We start from the raw sequence: 21,399 nt of genomic DNA, 5'->3' as shown, positions 1-21,399 counted from the left end.
CTCGTGCGCTTGCATAACCTGGTGTAAGGGTCTAAATAGCTAATTATACTTTACTTCACTCACAGCCTCCAGCGTTCCTCCATAATAACCAACAGAGGGAAATTTAGTTTGATTAATAAATTATTAATAATCGAGAGTTTTACAAATCACTTTACAAGAAGATGCAATTCCAAATATCTTCCTTTTCTAGTTGCTCCGTTACTTCCCTGTCCCTAGTCCAGATATCGTCAGCCATTAATTACCTTAACTACTACACACAGCACACTACACTCGTGTAACACACACTCGCCACTTATCTCTTCACACAAAGTCTCTTGTCACGTGGTGGCCCAGTCGCCGCGGCAGCAGATCCGTCCTGCCAACCACAACGGGCTGCTTCAGTCCGACTGGCAGACGAATGTTCTATTTTACCACAACAGAACTCCATGCCATCTTGCTTGCCTTGCAGCACGCTCACTGCTCTTTGGACCACAACTTTTTAAATTGTTTCAGACTCTCTTTCTGCATTTCAAGCCCTCATTTCAAATGATTCTGACCACCCCCTTGTGGTTCAGATTCATAAAATTCATGCAGCACTCTTTCAGCTAAATAAGGACATTGTTTTTATTTGGGCTCCTGGCCATGCTGGTATCCCAGGCAATGTTCGAGCAGACAAGGCTGCCAAGGCTGCATGTAAACTACAGTCAATTATCGCATCAGACTGCAAATCTTTATTTTCGGCCTACATTCAGTCCTTATGGCAACGCCACTGGGACACTCTGGGCCAAAACAAGTTCTATGCCACCCTTCCCTGCCTTTCTTACCTTCTTGCCGCCCTACGAGACGGGAGGAGGTAGTTCTTACAAGATAAAGGATAGGACACACCTATACCACGCAAGGACACCTCTTACGTGGTGAACCGCCACCTGTTTGTCCCTGGTGTAGGGAAAAGTTTACTGTTATACACTTCTTGATTATCTGTCCGAAGCTTCAGACTATTCGTTGTCAATTTTTTACAGAGAATTCTCTGCTTCCCTTTATTTAGATCCGTCCCATCGGAAGCAATCTTTTCATTTTCAAAGAGAATAGGGCTCTACCATCAAATTTAAAATGTTCATATCCTGATAGTTCTGTTTTTTTGTGTGATAGTAACCTTTACGGGCTTGAACACCCTTTTTAATGCTTTCCCACCCTTTTTTACAGTTTGATTACTTATTATGATGGCCTTTAAAAATATATCATGTTTATAAGAATTAGGAAGTTTTTATTCCAATTCCTTTCAAGTTACAACTACTTTTTGCCGTGATATAGCTATAGTTGCTAGCACGGCATAAAACACAAACAAACCCTTAATGAACTTTCACCAGGACTGGGAATTGGAGAAGTTTGCTCTGTTTTCAGGTCTCAATATTAACTTTGATAAAACTGCTGCAATTTGGATTGGTATTAATCGAGGCTGCTTGACACGCTATATGACTCAATTAAAAATTCAATGGAATCCCGAAACATTTACAGTCCTTGGTATTACATTTTCTCTAGACCTTGAAGCTGTGATAAATATTAACTGCCAAAAGAATTTTACTAAAATGCACAGGATTATGATGGAATGGAAGGCAAGAGATCTCACACCAATAGGGAGAAACGCTGTATTTAAATCCCTTATACTGTCTTTATTTACTCATCTATTTATTACTCTTCCCTGTCCTGGTAAGAATATTCTTAAGAAAATTAGTCAGTCAGCCTTTGAGTTCATTTGTAAGAAGAAAATTCACAAAATTAAAAAAAACCCACTGTTATCAGGAAATACTCAGAAGGGGGACTAAAGGTAGTGGATATCAATGCTTTTCATAATGCACTCAAGGTGACATGGATAAGGAAGATTTGTACATCAAATGCAGGCTGGAAGTACCTTTTGAATTCAATTCATCCACAGATTTTAAATTTTCAACACTATGGAGGATACTTTCTGGAAAATATTACTGAAACAAATGTGTTTTGGAAAGATGTATTCGCTATTTTTTCAGACTTTTGCATTAAATTTACCCCTTTGTCACTTACAGAATTTCTGCATGAACCGTTATTTTTTAATACTTTTCTGTCCAAAAATGATACACAAAAAAGAGTAGAAAAATGGTTAAACTGTAATATTATAATATTATATAATAATAATATTATGAAAATTGGGGATTTACTTGATAATAATGGAATACCTATGAAATTTGAAATATCTGAATTTTTAACATCTAAAGGGCGATTTTTAAGAAATATAGTTTTTGTTTTCGTGTACTAAATATAAATGACAGATAGCCACTATTTGGAAGGCAGAGCTCATGTAATGGAAGTAGGTCAAGAAAAAAAAATAGACAAAAATATTTAGACAATATATACAACCGCAAAGTACAGAAAGATGAAGTAATTTGAATATACATTAAACTTAAACTATTACTTACTATCATATTGTAATTTCGGTTGTTGGAGTAAAAATCCATGTCAAACTGAGAAACCGGCACGGTCTCAAATATGGCGTTTGATCAGTTTACTCATTGCCTACTTTCATATATTTATATCTAGTTTCAGCTTCCTACAGGAAGTAGTCCATAGTAGAACATTTCTCTTATCCTCACTATAACAATGTGGACGGATCGAAAATGTTTGAGTTCATTGTAAAACACTACACATAATTAAAGAAACGTGTTCTGCTCTTGGATAACAGTACTCTTATATATGGAAATTCTTTTCTTGATTATTTACATCAGAAAGAACAAATTGAATCAGACAACAGCACTGAATTATTACAGAATAGCGAGTGCATTTCAGAAAAAGATTTGTATCAGGATTTAGAACTGGGCAAGACAATGTAACATTACACTTAGTTCTTTGTCTCGTTTACTGTGTATTCTACGCAAGTACCATTCATCTCTCCCCAAGCATCCCAAGACACTGTCAAACACCCCCCCCCCCCCCAGAAAAAAAGTAAATATCAGATTTGTAGAAAATAGTTATGGATATTATTTTCACTTTTGACTTAAAGAATCTCTGTCTTAAAGAATCTTAATGTCAGATCATGGATATGACATTCTTTCCATTTTACTACAAATAATTATCGATGGTCTGCAACTCTTTCACTGTGTAATCACTTTTGGCCTATTCTTGGGAGAGTATGTAGCCCTGTAGAAACTGAACCTTTTGGTTCAGGGTAAGGATTTAAATATTTGAAATGTTTTTATGAGATTAAAAAAATGACAGGGAGATAACTCCAGCCTGGAGAACTGGTTTCTTTTTCTTAGTTATAAAGGTACAATTTTAAAATTAGCCTAGTTTTTGTAAAAGGTTATAATTAATATCATAAGCTTCAATCCAACCTAGAACTGTTTATATTTAATTTCATGGATTTTATTTATTTTAAGAAATTTATATTTAAGATTAATTCTCTCATTTTTGAAAGCAATTCAGTTCGTGCTCATCATTTCATATATTGTTATAGATCTTTAAACCTTCTCTTTGGGAAAATGTAATTACTGTTAAGAAAACCAACAATTTAATTTTAATGGTTTTGTCAATGGATACATGTCTTTGCTTCTTCTACAACTCATAATTATGTAACAAATGTTGCATTAATATGTCAAGAGGAAACATTTTTTATGCATTTAAAGGAGTATCAATGAGACAATGCTTTACAAATTGTATATTTCTAATTACTTTCTTAATTACCTTGCTTTTATCCTTATATTTGCTAACATTTCTTCCTCAATAAACATCAGTAAAGGACAAATTGTGTTTGTTTTTTTTGTAACATTTTGCATTTTTGCGCACTTTCTGCTGCTTCTTATATAATCATTGCAAAACACTAATTATTGATCCATTTGTTTGGCATTTATAGGGTTAGTTGGATGTATTTGATAATATTGGTATTTTTAGCAATTTTGGTACATGTATATCCTGATTTAAAGCAATGTAAATCAGAATATGCTAAAATACCTAAAACAACTTTCAGACTTTTACAATGGGAGCCATTACAAGGTCACGTTTATGTCAGTGTGTTTATGTGTGTGTAGGGTCTAGCGATGTGACGTACACGTGATCAGACGAAGGAGGCGAGTACAATGAGTGTCACTCACCTTATGGCGCAGGCTGCACGTTCTGTGGTTGTTCTTTTCTTCATCTTTGCCCTGTTCACCGCGCAAGCCCAAACAGGTTTATAAATGTGTGGCAGAAATGTGTGATGATTAAGAATAATTGATGATGATAATGATAATAATAATGACGATGATGATGATGATGATGATGATGATGATGATGATGATGATGGTACTAGTAGTAATATCACGGTCAGAAGTATCCGATCCAATAGATAGCTGTTGTTATTTGTTAACTCTAAGATAAAATCCATTTTAATTTTCTTGTCTTATTTACGCACCTATAAAAACACATTATTCAGAACAATTTTCTCTAAAATAGATGTAAAGGTAGAAGAGATTACGATTACAATGTTTACAGTGTTTATGATATGTAAAGTTTTATACTAAAACACTTAATGTTTTTAACTGCTCTTTCTGTGTTAATATATTAACCATTAACAAATAATTGTTTTAGAAATCATATCAAGCAGACAATGTGTAGAGAGGCTGGCTACACAACCTTGTACTCGTCACTCACTTTATAAAGAAAAAAAGTAGCATTACTTTTAATTTTTCTAAAGAAGAGGTTCATGAAACATTTATATTACAAAATTAATTGCAAATGTCAATTGTCTCGTTTCTTGTTATAGGTAACACTGTAACATGTGACGTTCCTTCAGTGGAACCATTGGCCAATACGTCAGTCACGTGTCACTTCCCTGAGAATGTCAATCAGACCAGGAGGATTGTGACTGTCTCTTTCTATAAAGGGGCACAATATACAGGTGTGTAGATAATAAGTGTAGTTGCTGCTGTTGGGTTTCAGCATGTTCAGCAGTTTGCTACAATGCAGGCTATTGTTTTCATTCCTTTGAGCAAAAGGGTAAATGGTTTGGATAAGTTTGTGACAATTTGAAATATCGGTACTTCTTATTTTATAGTTTTTATTCTGTATTATGTCGAAACACTTAACAGTTATGAATATGGCTTCAGTTTCAAATGAAAACGATATTTTGGAGTGCTGGTGGCTGTCGGGAAAAATGGACTGTGACGTCAAACGAGGATACAAATTTAACAGAATAATATCTCACGAACTCACCTTGGAGATCCCACGAGTTTCTACAAAACAGATTGGAGGATATGTTTGCAAGCTTTCCAACATGAATCCAAAAGACGTTAAATACTGCGAACTGAAGATAAAGCTAGGTAAGATGTTAGCAGCTCACCATCCTCTAATAACAACTCACCACGTGCTGATAACAAACAAACATCGAATCATTTTTTTTAAAAAGCTGCAAATATGTAATATAGTGGTCGGTGTAGAAACATGTGTCATTGATTTGTTTTTAATAATAACACGTATACACACTCAAATTTCAAGACAACACAATGACTTGGGACTAACTTGAAGGCAGCTGCCAATGACTTACCGTGACGTCACTAAGACAACACATTGACACTACACGCTGACATTGTTGTCTCGTGACAGGACACTGTCATAGTCCATGATAAGGGTGACATTAAGAGGGTACACAAAGGCAGTGCACTTGATAAGTTTTTATTAATGTTTTTCCTGTTTATAATGTCAGAGGTTTAAAGGGAGATAACGTGTTTCAGAGGGGAAGACGATGTGTGACGTTCCTTCAGTTCCTCTGAACTCACGAACGTCACTAACATGTTACTTCCCAGAGGATCTCAGCAAGAACACAGCAGACTTCAGTGTTTACCATCAGTCCACCAGTAGTGACTCAGGTACTGCATCGGTCCTTGAACTCATATTGTATTGTTTATTATGTTCATGTCACTAATCTTGAGTTAATTACAAAATATATTTAATGACTGAATTGTGAATTTTCTTTCTTTCATTGTTGAGCCAACAAAACAGTAATACCTTCATTTTTCTTTTCTTTTTTTTTTTGTTGGCTTTTGTGAATATGTTCAAACAAGTGATTCAGAAAAGATTGAGATTTTTAAAATATTACTTCAAAGTATGAAGTGCTGCACATATTTCCTATAATTAAAAGTTTTATTCAAAGGCATTTTAATAATGATTCTTGATGTATTGAAGAATTTGTACTTAGTCATCTAAAGATTCTTTAATTTTATTTTATTAAAAATTTTGTATATTACATGTACAGTTGATGTAATATCATGCAAGAGGATGGGAGACCATTGGTCCTGTGATAGGATTCGCGGCTACGAGTTCGATCAGACTGTGACAAACCACCTGACTGTCGGGATCCCTACTGCACAGGAGGATCAAGAAGGATCCTACAGCTGTCACTATACAAGTAGTTCACCTGTCCGCTATGAGAACTGCTCTCTCACTTTGACAACAGGTAAAGAGTCTGTTCAAACATATTTCCCTTCCTGTAGTTCACTAACATTTGCCCAAATATTGTTTGCTAAAATGCTAACACGAGTGCTAAATTCTTTTCCTTATAATGGAGTTATATTTATTGAAATGATAATTCCCAAAATGAGTACATAATTATGCTGAATTGTCAAGATAGAAGACTTCAAGCACCAGCCTTGTGACCTGCCACTGGCAGGGAGATAAATACCCGCTACACAGGAGAACTTAGTTGTGTGTCAGTAGTACTTGTAACAGTGAGTGGTTCAACTCACCAAGTCTGTGTATGTCTTCGAGTCAAACCAAGAAAAGTCGCTCAAGCTGTCATGATCAAGAAGCGATTTTTTTTTGTCCGGAAAATAAAACAGCTGAGTGAAGAATACGGCCCAGAAGATTTTAACTTGTTATATGTCAGCGCATTTAAGTTAATTATTTTATTTGTTTATTAGATATAATCATATACAAAATTTCAATGTGTTTTTGTGTAAGACAAACTCCTCATTTTTTTTATAAATTCATTTTGGCTAGTTTCCAGCAATGTATAGTCTTATACTATCAGAGGGTGGAAGAGAACACACAGCAGTGCATTGGGTCTTATTTCTGTGATCGAGAATAACATCGTTCCTATTCGAATTCCTCAATTAAAAAATACTAATTTTTTTTTCCTTCTAGGTCTTTTAGACAAATCTATGTGTGATTAAAAGAAGAAAATATAATATTTATCACGCGTCTTCATCATAAAAAACTTTTGCTTTTATGAATGCGATTTTTTTGCACAAGTAAGTTACATTTGACAGATATGGAACTTTTTGTTGTAATTGCAGTGACCTCCTTCTGTAACATTTCAAGTGCTGTAGAGACAGAACCTGCATCACTCACCTGTACATTCAACGTTGATGTCAATGCAACAAAACAGAATTTCTCTCTGGTCCGTATCGGTGGCGCTGACAATAAAGGTAAGTAGGTAGAACTCTGAAACAAAGACAATGGTTCAGCAGTAGGTAGACCTTTCTTTGTGATCATCTGAACCACGTCTGTACGTCTTTCTCAGTCTGTCTCTCCTACTACTTCGTCTTGCTAAACATCAGAGGCTCAGCATGATTAACTGTGGAGAAATAATTCGCAAATGAAGAAAAAAACACAACCTTGAGTGTCGATGATTTTCAAAAGGAATTTTCATTGTTAAAGCAAAAGTTTGATTGCTGTATAGAGAAGTATCCTCCGTATAGGTAGATAAGAAACAAAAATAGCGAAACCATGAATGAGATGAAATGTGCTAGAGACTAACATTCATTGAGACAGACTAGACAAATAAGAAAAGACACACACAACAATCATCACGAGCAGGGATTTACATGTCGTGACTCAGGCGTGTTCTTCTCCTTTGTTTATCCGGGCCTGAGTGAATGTTCTACCTGATTTCCCGCCCAAACTGTAATTTGTGAGCGAGATTCCACCTGTTAGCCATGTACAACTCTTTCATTACTACGCTCCTGACACATTCTCGCACTCATTCTCTCTGTCTAACAACCCAGCTGTCATGAAGGGTTAGAACACAATGACACGGACTAATCCCTTGACAAAGTTTCAAGCTAATTAAAGTCGATTCCGAAACAAATCTGCATGTTTATATAGAGCAGCACATTAAAGAAAGGGCAACTCAGGTATCTCTCATTATATATATATATGGATGCGACGAGTCAGGTTGTTTAATTTTTTGATAACCTAAAACTTTCTTCCACACAATCCGAGTAACATGCTGCAACTCTCACTGCTTTGAGTTCTCTCACATCTCACTGACGTGAAATACAGTCACAATACCTGTTGTGATAGTTTCAACCTGAGCTACAGCCAACAATTAATGTGAAAGAACGCGACACTCAGTTCTGTGATCGCTTCCTCCAGAGATCCTCACAGTGACCTTTACTTCTAGAACCCGCTCTGTAGAGCTCCGTTGTACTGACATTCACTGTTATATTGCCTTGACACACAGCTCTCTTATAGTAACCAAACCATTCCACAATAAAGTGTCATTCAGTGTGTCAACAATCACGGTAAATACTTACCCTTTTACGGAATCGTGAACATCAGGTTGACAAGTACCCGTATTGTTGTGGTTTAAACGAGGCAGGTTGTATGACTGACATATTTGTTTACAGGTGTCGACATTGTCACCTGCACCTGGCTCAAGGACCAGCTGAAGTGCACCACAGCCCCGGGGTACGAAGTCAACAACACCGTCACAGATCGCCTCGTCATCAGAGTACCGCGAGCGTCACGTGACCACACCGGCACATACGCTTGTCACGTGAATGGCTCTAAAGCCAACGGCTTCCAGTCCTGTGAATTTATCCTAAAGCCAGGTAGATATGCGGGTACTTTGTTGTTTGTCTTGTTGTTGTTATGAACAGCGCGTCCTTACAGGCTGGACTTGAACTCAAAGAAATTGAGAAGTAGTCTGCAAAGTAATGGTCTCATTACAGCCGTCCGTTATGTTTCCCTGTGTCTTACTATTATTAGAGACTTTAATAAGCTGTGAATAATAGTCTGTTGCTCAAAATGCACCATTTTGATAAACTTTCTAAGTTTGATTATAGCTTTTATGTTACCATACTTTTTTGATTACTTATCTCTGTGTATCACCCTGGTTCTCGAAGGTAAATGGCGATGAAATAACTCGCTGTCACTTAATAGAATTACAGTAAATAGTTAACAGTAACTGAAATTTTTTTAAAGTTTTATACATTTTTACATCTGTTGCAGCAAAATGGCTCTTTTACCAATTTTAGTGTCCATACTAACTTTACTTCGCTGTCTGTGTAGTGTTGTTATTGTTATGTACATTTTATTATCTGTTGTAATTGCAGTGACCTCCTTCTGTAACATTTCAAGTATCAAAGAGACAGAACCTGCATCACTCACCTGCACATTCAACGTTGATGTCAATGCCACAAAAAACAACTTGTCACTGGTCCGCCTCGGTGGTGATGAAAGTAAAGGTAATGTTTACAGCATGAGGCAAAACTTGACAGTAATGATAATAATGGTAATAATAGTAAAGAAACATTTTCGCATAGTGTAATGTCACCAAACTCTATTCTACAGTAAGGCAGAATAGTTCATAGGGAGCAGGGACGGACTGCCTTTTATTTAAAGTCGGTGAATGATGTAAGGGGAAAATATAACAGCCTTTTAATCAGTCTCATTTAGAATTACTGTTAATACTACTAATTGTAAATAATAGAAATAATAGCAATGAGTGGAAACAAATCAAAACGACAACAAAGAAAAAAGGGGACAAAACAAAACGATAAAAGTGTGGTGCATTCTGATTAACAGCAGACCAGTGAAAATTCTACACCATCCGTCAACTCTATCAAATCACATTAACTACATAAACATTACAACACTCATAGAACATTATGGATGCAATCCTATAGACAGAACAAAACAAACAACCAGAGCACAGGTAATGTTTACAGCAGTAGGTAGAAGTTGTAAAAAAATACCTTCTAGAATGCAACAAAAAAGTTGATCACAAACAAGATTGACGATATGTTATCTTCAGTTTAAGACTAGTGGAGAAAAGGATTGCTGAAAACAATAATCGAGAAAAATGGAAAAAAGCAACCTGCCCTGTAGTAAGTCTCTTTATAAACAAATCCAACCCAACTGTTCCTTAATTTCGTGACTAAAGGACAATGAGCTGTCACTAGCATTGTGTCAGCTGTAAATCATGGTTTTACGATAAAAATGTTATTGGTTATTATTTTTGTTCCTCCGACTGTCATCTGCGTTTTCCTCAGTAGATAGAGGATGCTGCAATGTAGCCGTTACTGTGTTTTGGTATCCATCACTAAATAAGTTGATCACTTTGTAGGATGATAAATATTGTAACCAATGAAGTATAAGAGGAACTTTTAGAAGGTTCTTTTCAACACCAGTGTCTTAGTAGTTTCAAATATAAAATTGTAAAACCGCTTTATGCACAGTTTTGACAATCCAGCTTGTGTTGGTTATGATTGTTAATACACAGTTAACAGACTGACGTGTAGTAAAGAGTTGTGACATTAATTAAAGGAAATATGCCTTGCAGAATTTGCAGAATGTTGTGGGAAATATCTTTAGTGAAATGAAGTGTGTTACGGCAAATACTGCAGCAAACATATGAGGTACAATCTGAAAGCTATTGAACATGAAATGCTGCAATGATGTAACAGAAGATGACATTTTCTTGGTTTTTTCCTGTAAAGCTCCCTTGAAAGTGATGTAACAACTTTGCAGTAGAAAGTGTGTCACACAAATGTCTAACTAACAATGTCAAGTGCTGCTCCATTAATGACAATCAGCTAATGACTAGTAGACTAGTTGGACTGAAGCACTGCAGGCTGTATGACTAACACAAGTGTGTCTACAGGTGTCGACATTGTCACCTGCACCTGGCTACAGGACCAGCTGAAGTGCACCACAGCCCCGGGGTACGAGGTCAACAACCTTGTCACAGATCGCCTCGTCATCAGAGTACCGCGAGCGTCACGTGACCACACCGGCACATACGCTTGTCACGTGACTGGCTCTAAGGCGATCAACTTCCAGTCCTGTGAATTGATCCTAAAGCCAGGTAGATATGCGGGTACATTGTTGTTTGTCTTGTTGTTGTTATGAACAACGCGTCTTTACAGGCTGGACTTGAACTCAAACAAATTGAGAAGTAGTCTGCAAAGTAATGGTCTCATTACAGCCGTCCGTTATGTTTCCCTGTGTCTTACTATTATTAGAGACTTTAATAAGCTGTGAATAATAGTTTTTCACTCAAAATGCACCATTTTGCGAAACCCTGAAGTTTTGAATATACCAATAGGTATTATTATGTTACCATACGTTTTTAATTACTTATCTCTGTGCATCACCCTGGTTCTCGAAGGTAAATGGCGATGAAATAAGGCGCTGTCACTTAAGAGAATTATAGTAAATAGTTAACAGTGAACTGAATTGTTTTTATAAGTTTTATACATTTTTACATCTGTTTCGGCAAAGTGCCTCTGTTACCAATTTATTATAGTGTCCATTCGAACTTTACTCTCTCTGTCTATGTAATGTTGTTATTGTTATGCACATGTTATTATCTGTTCTAACTTCAGTGACCTCCTTCTGTGGGATACCTTTTTGATTTCTTATCTCTGTGTATCACCCTGGTTCTCGAAGGTAAATGGCGATGAAATAACTCGCTGCCACTTAATAGAATTACAGTAAATAGTTAACAGTAAACTGCAATTTTGTAAAAGTTTTATATTTTTTTACATCTGTTGAAGCAAAATGGCTCTTTTACCAATTTTAGTATCCGTACTAACATTACTCTCTCTGTCTGTGTAGTGTTGTTATTGTTATGTACATGTTATTATCTGTTGTAATTGCAGTGACCTCCTTCTGTAACATTTCAAGTATCAAAGAGACAAAACCTGCATCACTCACCTGCACATTCAACGTTGATGTCAATGCCACAAAAAGCAACTTGTCACTGGTCCGCCTCGGTGGTGATGAAAGTAATGGTAATGTTTACAGCTGTACGCAAAACTTGACAGTAATGATAATAATAATAATAATAAAGAAGTTTTTTCGCATAGTGCAATGTCACCAGACTCTATTCTACAGTAAGGCAGAATAGTTTCATAGGGAGCAGGGACGGACTGCCTTTTATTTAAAGGCGGTGAATAATGGATGGGATAAATATAACATCCTTATAATCAGTCTCATGGAGAAAAAATACTACTAATTGTAAAATAATAGAAATATTAGCCATGAGTTGAAACCAATCAAAACGACAACAAAGAAAAAAGGGGACAAAACAAAACGATAAAAGTGTGGTGCATTCTGATTATCAGCAGTCCAGTGACAGTAGTACTCCATCCATCAAGTCTATCAAATCACATTAACTACATAAACATTACAACACTCATAGAACATTATGGATGCAATCGTGTAGACAGAACAAAACAAAGAACCAGGTACAGGTAATGTTTACAGCAGTAGGTAGAAGTTGTAAAAAAATACCTTCTAGAATGTAACAAAAAAGTTGATCACAAACAAGATTGACGATATGTTATCTTCTGTTTAAAACTAGTGGAGAAAAGGATTGCTAAAAAGAATAATCGAGAAAAATGGAAAAAAAGCAACCTGCACTGTAATAAGTTTCTTTATAAACAAATCCAACCCAACTGTTCCTTAATTTCGTGAAAGAAAGACAATGAGTTGTCACTAGCATTGTGTCATCTGTAAATCATGGTTTTACGATAAAAATGTTATTGGTTATTTATTTTTGTTCTTCCGACTGTCATCTGCGTTTTCATCAGTAGACAGGGGATGCTGCAATGTAGCCGTGACTGTGCTTTCGTATCCATCACTAAATAAGTTGATCACTTTGTCGGATGATAAGTATTGTAACCAATGAAGTATAAGAGGAACTTTTAGAAGGTTCTTTTCAACACCAGTGTCTTAGTAGTTTCAAAAATAAAATTGCAAAACCACTTCATCCACAATATTTACAATCCAGCTTGTGTTGGTTATGTTTGTTAACACAGTTAACAGACTGACGTGTATTTAAGAGTTGTGACATTAATTAAAGGAAATATGTTTTGCAGAATTTGCAAAATGTTGTGGAAAATACCTTTAGTGAAATGAAGTATGTTACTGTAAATACTGCAGCAAACGTATGAGGTACAATCTGAAAGCTGTTGAACATGAAATGCTGGAATGATGTAACAGAAGATGACATTTTATTGGTCCATTTCTGTAAAGCTCCTTTGAGAATGAGTAAATCAATTGTGCATTAGAAACACACAAATGTCTAACTAACAATGTCAAGTGCTGCTCCATTAATGACAATCAGCTAATGACTAGTAGACTAGTTGGACTGAAGCACTGCAGGCTGCATGACTAACACAAGTGTGTCTACAGGTGTCGACATTGTCGCCTGCACCTGGCTACAGGACCAGCTGAAGTGCACCACAGCCCCGGGGTACGAGGTCAACAACCTTGTCACAGATCGCCTCGTCATCAGAGTATTGCAAGCGTCACGTGACCACACCGGCACATACACTTGTCACGTGACAGGCTCTAGCATGGACGGCTTTAAGTCCTGTGACTTTATCCTGATACCAGGTAGATACACCTACATTGTGGCCACCCTCACATTTGTTGTTTCCTATTAAAGCTCATCTACAGGCTGAACACGAATGTTATAAAAGTAAACAAGTAGCTTGTAAGTAAACAGGTTGATGATCACAGTCTATCATTCTATTGCCTTAGAGCTTGATACACAGAGTTTATAACACTGAAGAAGAATTGTGTTCTGTACTTTCAGATGTACCTGCCGTAGTTCTGACTGTAGCCATCGCTGTACTCGTGTTATTCCCTGTGTCGTTAGTCATCATCTTCCTGGTTTTCGAATGTAAACAAAGGTGAGATGACTGGTAATTACTTTAAATACATTTGCAGTACATACTGTGTATTACTCATTAAGGTGAGATGACTTAACAACATTATCACTCTTCCTATATTTGACATTATGGGAGTTTTTAGAGCTAACTGATTATTTGAAAAGATAACACTTTAGACCTACTATGCAATGGGATGTTTTGTCGCGGCCCCTGTCGTGACCAACTTGTGACTGTCCCGTGCAGGTAGCAAGTACCGATACCAGGACACGGGGAGAGTTTCTCCCAATATTCTTCTTTTGGAAAGCAAAAGTGCTTCCACCTATGGGATGTGGCACTGTAAAGGGAGGGGCTGGGGATATGTGGGAATATGGGGAATATGGGGGAGTGGAGGATAGGGGGTGAGAAAGGGGAAGGGGTCAAGGAAGGTGTTAGAAGAAAGTCATTAGTCTGTTTACTGTTGCTGTTGCCGTCTTTCCCTGTTGTTGTCTGGTGTTGTTGGTGTCTAGGAATCTGCCAGGTCTGCAGTGGTGGTGAACTGTAATGTGTGCAGGTTCCCTGCATTTCACTAATTTTATATGTTAGACTTGTTAGTTTTACGTACTGTTTACACTGTTTATTACCTTTCTAAGCTTTATTTTGTATAGCTTGTCTTTTTCACATTGTTTTGTGTTTATTGATGCTACATTAACAGATTGTGTAATTTTAAGACTTTAAATTTTTGTTTTATTTAAGTTATCCTGCTTAACTATTACTCTGGCTATGGATGAGGGAAAAGACCCCATATTTATTATTGTTTATTTTATTCTTTATTTATTATTTTAATTTTTTATGTGGAGCTCTTGACATCCAGGCTCTGTATCCCTAAAACCCACGCTACCCTTACGTTGACCCCACGTTGATATTTCCATGACCTCAGGTCACCCTAACCTTTTTGCTGATGTGTCTATGATAATACTAAGAGTTGCCTCTCGCCCTATAAACAACGACACTTTAATCTGTTGATGGTTCTTGTTTGGAAAATCAAAACGAATGCAAACATTTTAAAACTGATGATCGTTAAACAGGAACGCATATTGTATATGTAACTGTACATATTACTAAAAATCAAATTTAGACAAATACTGAAAATAATAAATAATAATTTTATCACAGGAAACATGTGGCGATAGAAGAACAAATACCACTGATATCAAGGGCAGAGGTAAAAAACACTTTGGGTTGAGATTTATTTGTCAAAAACGACAATTTCATCCGAGGCTCCAGTGTGACCACACCATAAACCTTCAGACAAATATTGTGTGTTGACATGATGTAACCAGTGCTGCACATCTGTGTATCAAGTATTCATAAAGCTCATTGTGATTAGTTTGGTCTAGAAATGTGATGATGTCTTCCAGTAACCGCCTACGAAGCGAGTAATGTGTTCATCCCTTCACCATAGTTGTAATTATATAATATCATTATGTAATTTCTAAATGTAAATATTTATTTTACTATTCAAACTCTAGTGTGGAGGGACAGTGTAGCACTCAATCGTGCGTGTCATCAGTATATTTTGTATCAATATGCAAGCCATGGCTGGAGATGAACTCGTCATGTAGACCGTTATTTGTGAGCCTCACGTGATTCATTCTTGCGCTTTTTGAATTCGATTTTCTTTCTTTCAATCCGCCATTAACCGAAATACCACTACATAGATAAATACTCAAAGACGTTAAGCAAATCTGCAAATAGGTCTGGTGAAAAAAAAAATCCTAATCATCTTAAATAATATTGTGTAGATAAGAAAGAATGCGGATACGAATATTTTCATTAGTACGGTTCACTTCTGTTTAAATCAATGTACCCAAACATTTAGGACAGGCTGCTATTTATAGTTTATGTCTTTATCTTACAACAGTTGCAAATCCGCGCAAAACAGGAAGAGGAATTCTGGGAGAAGTGGGTTGAGGCGGCATTCCCTGATCTGGACTCTAGTGTCTACTTCCTGCCTCCTGTACACGTCAGCCGCGTGCCGACGACACAAGAGTCTGTTGCTGGTCAGACAGTTCTCGTCCTTCAGTCATCTCCACAGACAGATGAGTCCAACCAGACGGCGACAACTGCAGTTGAGGACAGTGATGTCCGACATGATGCAGCCATGCAAAGAGTCCTTCTATGTCTGGAGACAATGTTTAAAGAGAACAGAGAAGTGCTGGTGGGAGTGAGTCAGCTCCTGTTTGACGACTACCTGCGTGACTCTCGTTATGCTGACGTGGCAAGAAGACTTCCCCTACCCGCCAGATACCCCTCTGATCTGGGACAGGAATGGAAACCTGGGGACATCGATGTACTTCTTATTCATCGACAGCACGGTCTTGTCATCTGTAAAGTAAAAGTTTTTGGTGGCAACGTAAATGAACAAAACATGTCGGAAAAGGAAAGAACAGAGAAAACTCACACAGAGATTAAAAACAATCTTCAGGAGGCCATCAAACAGTTGGACAGGCCGGGGGTCACGGTGTCACACCTGGCATCGGACGTCGCTCCCGGTCTACGTGTCACTAAGACGATCGCACTCCCTAACTTGACGGTTAGTCAGCTACAACAGGTGCTCGACAATGACCGCGAGCTGACTCAGGTGAGGATTCTTGTCATCGCTTACTGATTGTTACTGTGCGTTTTATTTGATTCCAATTTAAACAATTTAACTTGATGATGATGACGATTGATGATTGATTGATGAATATTGATGGTGATGATGTAATCGAGTGCAAGGTCGATATGTAATATCAGAGTCATTATTCGGCTTATAAATTTGTTTAGCAGAGTTGCACTCTCAACCTAATAAAAATTGCTTTCTCAATGGATCACTTACACCAAAGTCGAAGGGTAAAGGTTTCCATAACCTTGTTGTTGCTTTTGCCAACATGTAACAATAAGTGGTTCACCATGTTCAGATAAGTCTTGTACAATTTATCGAGTCACGTGCAAACTTCACCGCCATTGATCCTCCTGACACTTTGTAAACCGTGTGCGGACGTTTTGCCGACCGGCGTTTCGCCGCCGGACGTTTCGCCGCATTATGTCAGAGAGAGAGAGAGAGAGCTTACTTACTTCTCAAAGAATGAAAGTAACTACTAGATTACACAAAAATTCTTTATTTCAAACAAATTTTACACACAGACTTCACAGACAGTTCACTTTGATTGTCACAGATTATGCGCAACAGCTTTGAGAAAAAACTTTGATACAATGGCGAGAGAAATGTGTGAGCTAAGGGGCGTCACACACTTGACTTCGGCTAAATGCCCCGCGCCGAAACGTCCGTCGGCGAAACGTCCGTGTACCTTGTAAACACGACAAAAGCATTTGAAGACTCAGTCACTTTTTAGAAAAATAACGATATAAAGTGTGTCTCTACTATTCAATATGTCCGCTGAAATCTTTGTCATGTTTCGTTCATTTCTCTTCAGATCAAGTGTTTCTGTTACAGGACCTGTGTCGATGTCTGGGATCAAGCGACCCCGCTGACATCACTGGTGTGTGTCTGTGCTGTGATCAATTGTCTGACCCCAAGACCCCGTGGGACGTCAGTAGTCACGTGTTAAAGAATCTCGGCGAATGGTGGACACGACGTGTGGCTGTGTCTGGGCCTGACAGTCACATGACACGTCACGTGTACAAGACACTAGTAGCACGGTAAGATACACTGTGTACAATGAGTATCACAACATAACTAACACTGTACGAGTGTTGACGTGTAAATAACATTTGATATCAAATGCACGTGCGTGACAGTCAGTGGAAGACTGAGATTGATATTGAGATGACAAGATGCCAGGTCTACTGTCATCACATCCTCCCACAACTGCCTCCATCTCACCTTCATCGTCACTAAGCACTCTTGAGCTTTGAGCCACTCATCCGTTGTATATGTTGTTTATGTAGCTGTTGTTTATGTACTCTCTGTAAATACACATGTTTATAAGACACAATTATTGTCAGACATGTTAGCTTGACTTATAAACTGCTTATCGTTAATATTGAACTGATTACAAGATGTGTAGACTATAACTGTGTTACCTGACTATGACTGTAACATCGCTGTCTATAGTCGTGTTACCTGACTGTGACATCGCATTCCTAATTCTCCTTTTCTTCTCATGTTACTATCGTCTCTCTATCCTCTCTATCTTTTTGATGTAAATCGTTGATTTACTTTCTTTCGTGAATATTTTGTTTCTCTCTGCCTTTACTTGATCACTTTCTGAGATAAGCCTATAGACCAGAGGTGGGCAATTAATTTACCCAAGGGGCCGCATGAGAAATTAGGAGTCCGTGGTTTACATGCAGATGTTTACACGCGCTCGCAGACACATTGAACACACTGTTTCGCCGCACTCTTTCACCTTTTTCAGCAAAAAGGTCCGGCCAACGATTAACACATTTAATGTTTATGAAATTAATTAGCGATGAGATGTAGATGAAACAAAATAAAAGAACGCTACTCCCCCAGCGTCAACCTCCTCTTACGGTTATCAGACGGGTTGGCGAGATGAATGAATCACTTCACGCAGTTCGTGAAGGTAAGGTGATTAACGCCGTATCGGCGAAGATGTTATATTCCGATTGAATTAATTACTACACCACAACTCGGAATAGACCTGATAATACTCCACTGGAAAAAACGTTGTATATACGTTGAAGGCAGTTAACCACACACTGTTCACTGACCACGGAGCTCTGTACTCTCCAACTGCTTGGTCTCGACTGTCCCGAGAAACGTTAGAACCACCCAGTTAACTCATCCTTTTTTCCCTCCTGACCAATCAGGCACCCTTAGCGACCAGGTAACTAGGACGACCTCCTAACAGTCTTTCTTGGAGGCTGTGCCAACCAATCATAAGTACTACATAGCTTCTCCCTCCATTGACTACCGTCGCCCTAGTTACGCTGTGCTAAGCTCATTTACGTCATTCAATACATGACGTAAGAGAATGAGTCACACAGAGCCGCGTCAGTTCTCACGCGACTGCTCCTCCCTGACCACAAGGAGAATTAAAAGTAAAACTAGATTCGCCTGAATCGCGAATCGTTACAGTCTGCTGCAATTTGGCTTCTACCCGCGTGTGCAGGGAGGACAAAAGTAATACTCAGTGTGTATCTGTGTGGGTATCGTATTTATACTTTCACCTCCTCAACACATTGTCAGTCACTGGGAGACTGTGACATGTACAACTGTTAGGAGACAGTAGACCGTTAATGACAGAGAGAGAGACAGAATAGAGTAACTACCTTCACTTTTTGGTTTTGTTTTTATATCAGAGATGTACATTAGTACGTCAAGACAGAAAAAGTTATTACTAACCACTTGTAGTAAATAATGTAAATCACTCAATGTACAAGGTTGGTGACAGCAGGTAATGTCATAGTTTATTGTAACAGTAAGAGGAGCTCAAGTGTCCGACATTTGTTTGTTGTAGGTTCTGTGGTCCGGCGACAACAGTGAGTGTGCCATGCACATGTCCTCCACGTGTGAGTGTCAAGACCCTGGGTCAGGCCGTGTGGTGGACAGGAGAGTGCTATACTGCTGTAATCACACTCTTCCCGGAGCAAGTTCACCTGCTACACACGGCGCCTCCCACACTCTTTGTCACCGGACCGCCCGGTACAGGTAAAACTGTGGTGCTGCTGCTGATGGCCATACAGTGGCTGCGGTGTGGTCACCACGTCTACGTTGTCAGTACGTGGGATGGGAGTCGTGCAGCGTGCAGCATGTTGTATCACCTGTTGCTGCAGACAGTAAACACACAACAGTCAGCAGGTGTGTCACCCGGTCAGCCTCACCTCCTGCAGTATCATCTTTATGACGGTGAAGACGTGGAGAAGGCCGTCAACGACTTGTCACAGGCGGCGAGCGGAGGGTCGTTGTACGTCATCGCTGATGAAGTAGTGAATGACTTGAGGTGAGTTGTACAGCGTGTGATGTGATGATAGACACACAGGTAGATGTTGTCTGTATTTACTGGATTAAAACTATTTGGTGCTTAACAGGTGATGTTTACTCAACAGTTGTGACACCTGATGGAGGTGTTGTGTTGTCAACATAGATTTGTTTTGAAGCGTCGGCTGTTACACACATTGTGTTGCAACACGTGTCATTATTGTGACATCACTTACTTGATGACATCATTGGTAACAATATTACACATGATACACAAACAAAATCACACATTAATAACAATACACAGTGTAACGAGTGTAGCTACATCCTATGTTACAGTGATAGCTACAGAATTAAGAAGTTTCAAAGTTTGTGTGAGTTGCTGCTGACACAAGTCCCTCGTCTCCATCTGTGGGCGGCAAATTATTTTCATGGACACGCACCCGCCGGCTGGCAAGTGGAATATTTAACCAGACCCCTCCGCTCTCCACCGGCCGTCGTCAGGGAAGTCGAGCAGGACGTGTTGATCACTAGATACCGTGATGTCCTGCCGTACAGTAAGCGAGGTGTACCCGACCACACAGACGGCCCGCCAGTCACACGACTGTATCACCGAGGTCAGGGTCACTCAGGTGACTGGCCAGTTGACTGTGTGACGTGCGGTCGTGAGGTGGCCAGCTTCCTACACAGTCTCCGTGTTGGGGTTACAGGTAGGTGTGGGTATTGTGTAGTGTAACGTTGTTTACAGTTAAACACTTACCTTTGTGATAAATAACGAACGGGTGAGAGACAGTGTTGTAAATAAGACAGTGTGTTAGTGACGTGTGTCTTTAAGTTATGACGTGATGACGTCACGATGCTATTGTTTTTATCCATGTTGACAGAGAGCAGCACAACATCTACAGCATTGACCTCTACCAGTGGCGTCACAACACCCTGTCTACAGTGGAGAGATGTGCTGGTGTTGCACTGGTATGACGTTAGTGATCAGTGGGGTGTGGTCACAGGACTGCAAGAAGCGGGTATCCCAGTGCGGGTGATGGAGGATGATGACATCGAGGACGTGGCCACGGCCCGCAGTGACGTAGTGTGGGTGACGGATGGACATCGTGTTCGTGGTCTGGAGAGAAAAGTCGTCGTCTGTCTGGAGGACCCTGATTACGATTCATTTAAATCTAAGTTGTTACAACAGTACACCCTTATCTCTCCCCGACTTGACCTCATGTCCCGCTGTACGTCACAACTTGTGATTGTCTCCCTTGACGACAAGCCGCTAGACCAGGGGTGGGCAACTTCTCCGGTCGGCGGGCCGGATATGGGGAAATGAAGTCCTTGGCGGGCCAGATTACTGGATCAATACCTTAATCGCGTATTTATCTACTATGCAAGGAATAAATCGTGTTTAATGTAAACTAGTAAACTTTAATTTTAAAGCATAGAGACCGAAAACAGTATTTAATGATGTTAACGGAATGTACTTCAATAGCTGCTGAAGTCAATGAGACAGCTGCGGTCGATCAAATTTGTCAGAAAGTTGCTTGAACTCTGGCTCATGTCGGACGTAGACATCCTCAGTAACGACTGCAC

General features: G+C 38.8%; 1 protein-coding gene across 7 annotated transcripts in view; it reads left to right on the top strand.

Annotated features, from left to right (window-relative positions):
- The window catches only part of LOC112574795, a 40,101-nt gene that overhangs the window by 1,138 nt on the left and 17,564 nt on the right, over positions 1–21,399 (top strand). Inside the window, exons 2-17 of one of the 7 annotated variants that reach the window (XM_025256084.1) lie at positions 4,035–4,173; positions 4,748–4,882; positions 5,091–5,303; positions 5,715–5,849; positions 6,236–6,436; positions 7,275–7,406; positions 8,610–8,813; positions 9,318–9,449; positions 10,868–11,071; positions 11,592–11,602; positions 11,879–12,014; positions 13,405–13,608; positions 13,811–13,907; positions 15,039–15,087; positions 15,787–16,506; positions 17,362–17,567. In XM_025256084.1, the coding sequence (XP_025111869.1) occupies positions 4,083–4,173; positions 4,748–4,882; positions 5,091–5,303; positions 5,715–5,849; positions 6,236–6,436; positions 7,275–7,406; positions 8,610–8,813; positions 9,318–9,449; positions 10,868–11,071; positions 11,592–11,602; positions 11,879–12,014; positions 13,405–13,608; positions 13,811–13,907; positions 15,039–15,087; positions 15,787–16,506; positions 17,362–17,567 (2,870 nt within the window). In that variant the 5' untranslated portion in view covers positions 4,035–4,082. Of the gene's footprint in view, positions 1–4,034; positions 4,174–4,747; positions 4,883–5,090; positions 5,304–5,714; positions 5,850–6,235; positions 6,437–7,274; positions 7,407–8,609; positions 8,814–9,317; positions 9,450–10,867; positions 11,072–11,591; positions 11,603–11,867; positions 12,015–13,404; positions 13,609–13,810; positions 13,908–15,038; positions 15,088–15,786; positions 16,507–17,361; positions 17,568–21,399 lie in introns of all 7 variants that reach the window. The other 6 variants (XM_025256087.1, XM_025256086.1, XM_025256083.1 and 3 more) reach the window with 6 other exon arrangements.

This window comes from Pomacea canaliculata, linkage group LG11 (genome assembly GCF_003073045.1).
Source record: "Pomacea canaliculata isolate SZHN2017 linkage group LG11, ASM307304v1, whole genome shotgun sequence".
Taxonomy (NCBI): domain Eukaryota; kingdom Metazoa; phylum Mollusca; class Gastropoda; order Architaenioglossa; family Ampullariidae; genus Pomacea; species Pomacea canaliculata.
The sequence above is the reverse complement of the archived record's forward strand: the minus strand, read 5'-3'. Positions and strand labels throughout refer to the sequence as shown.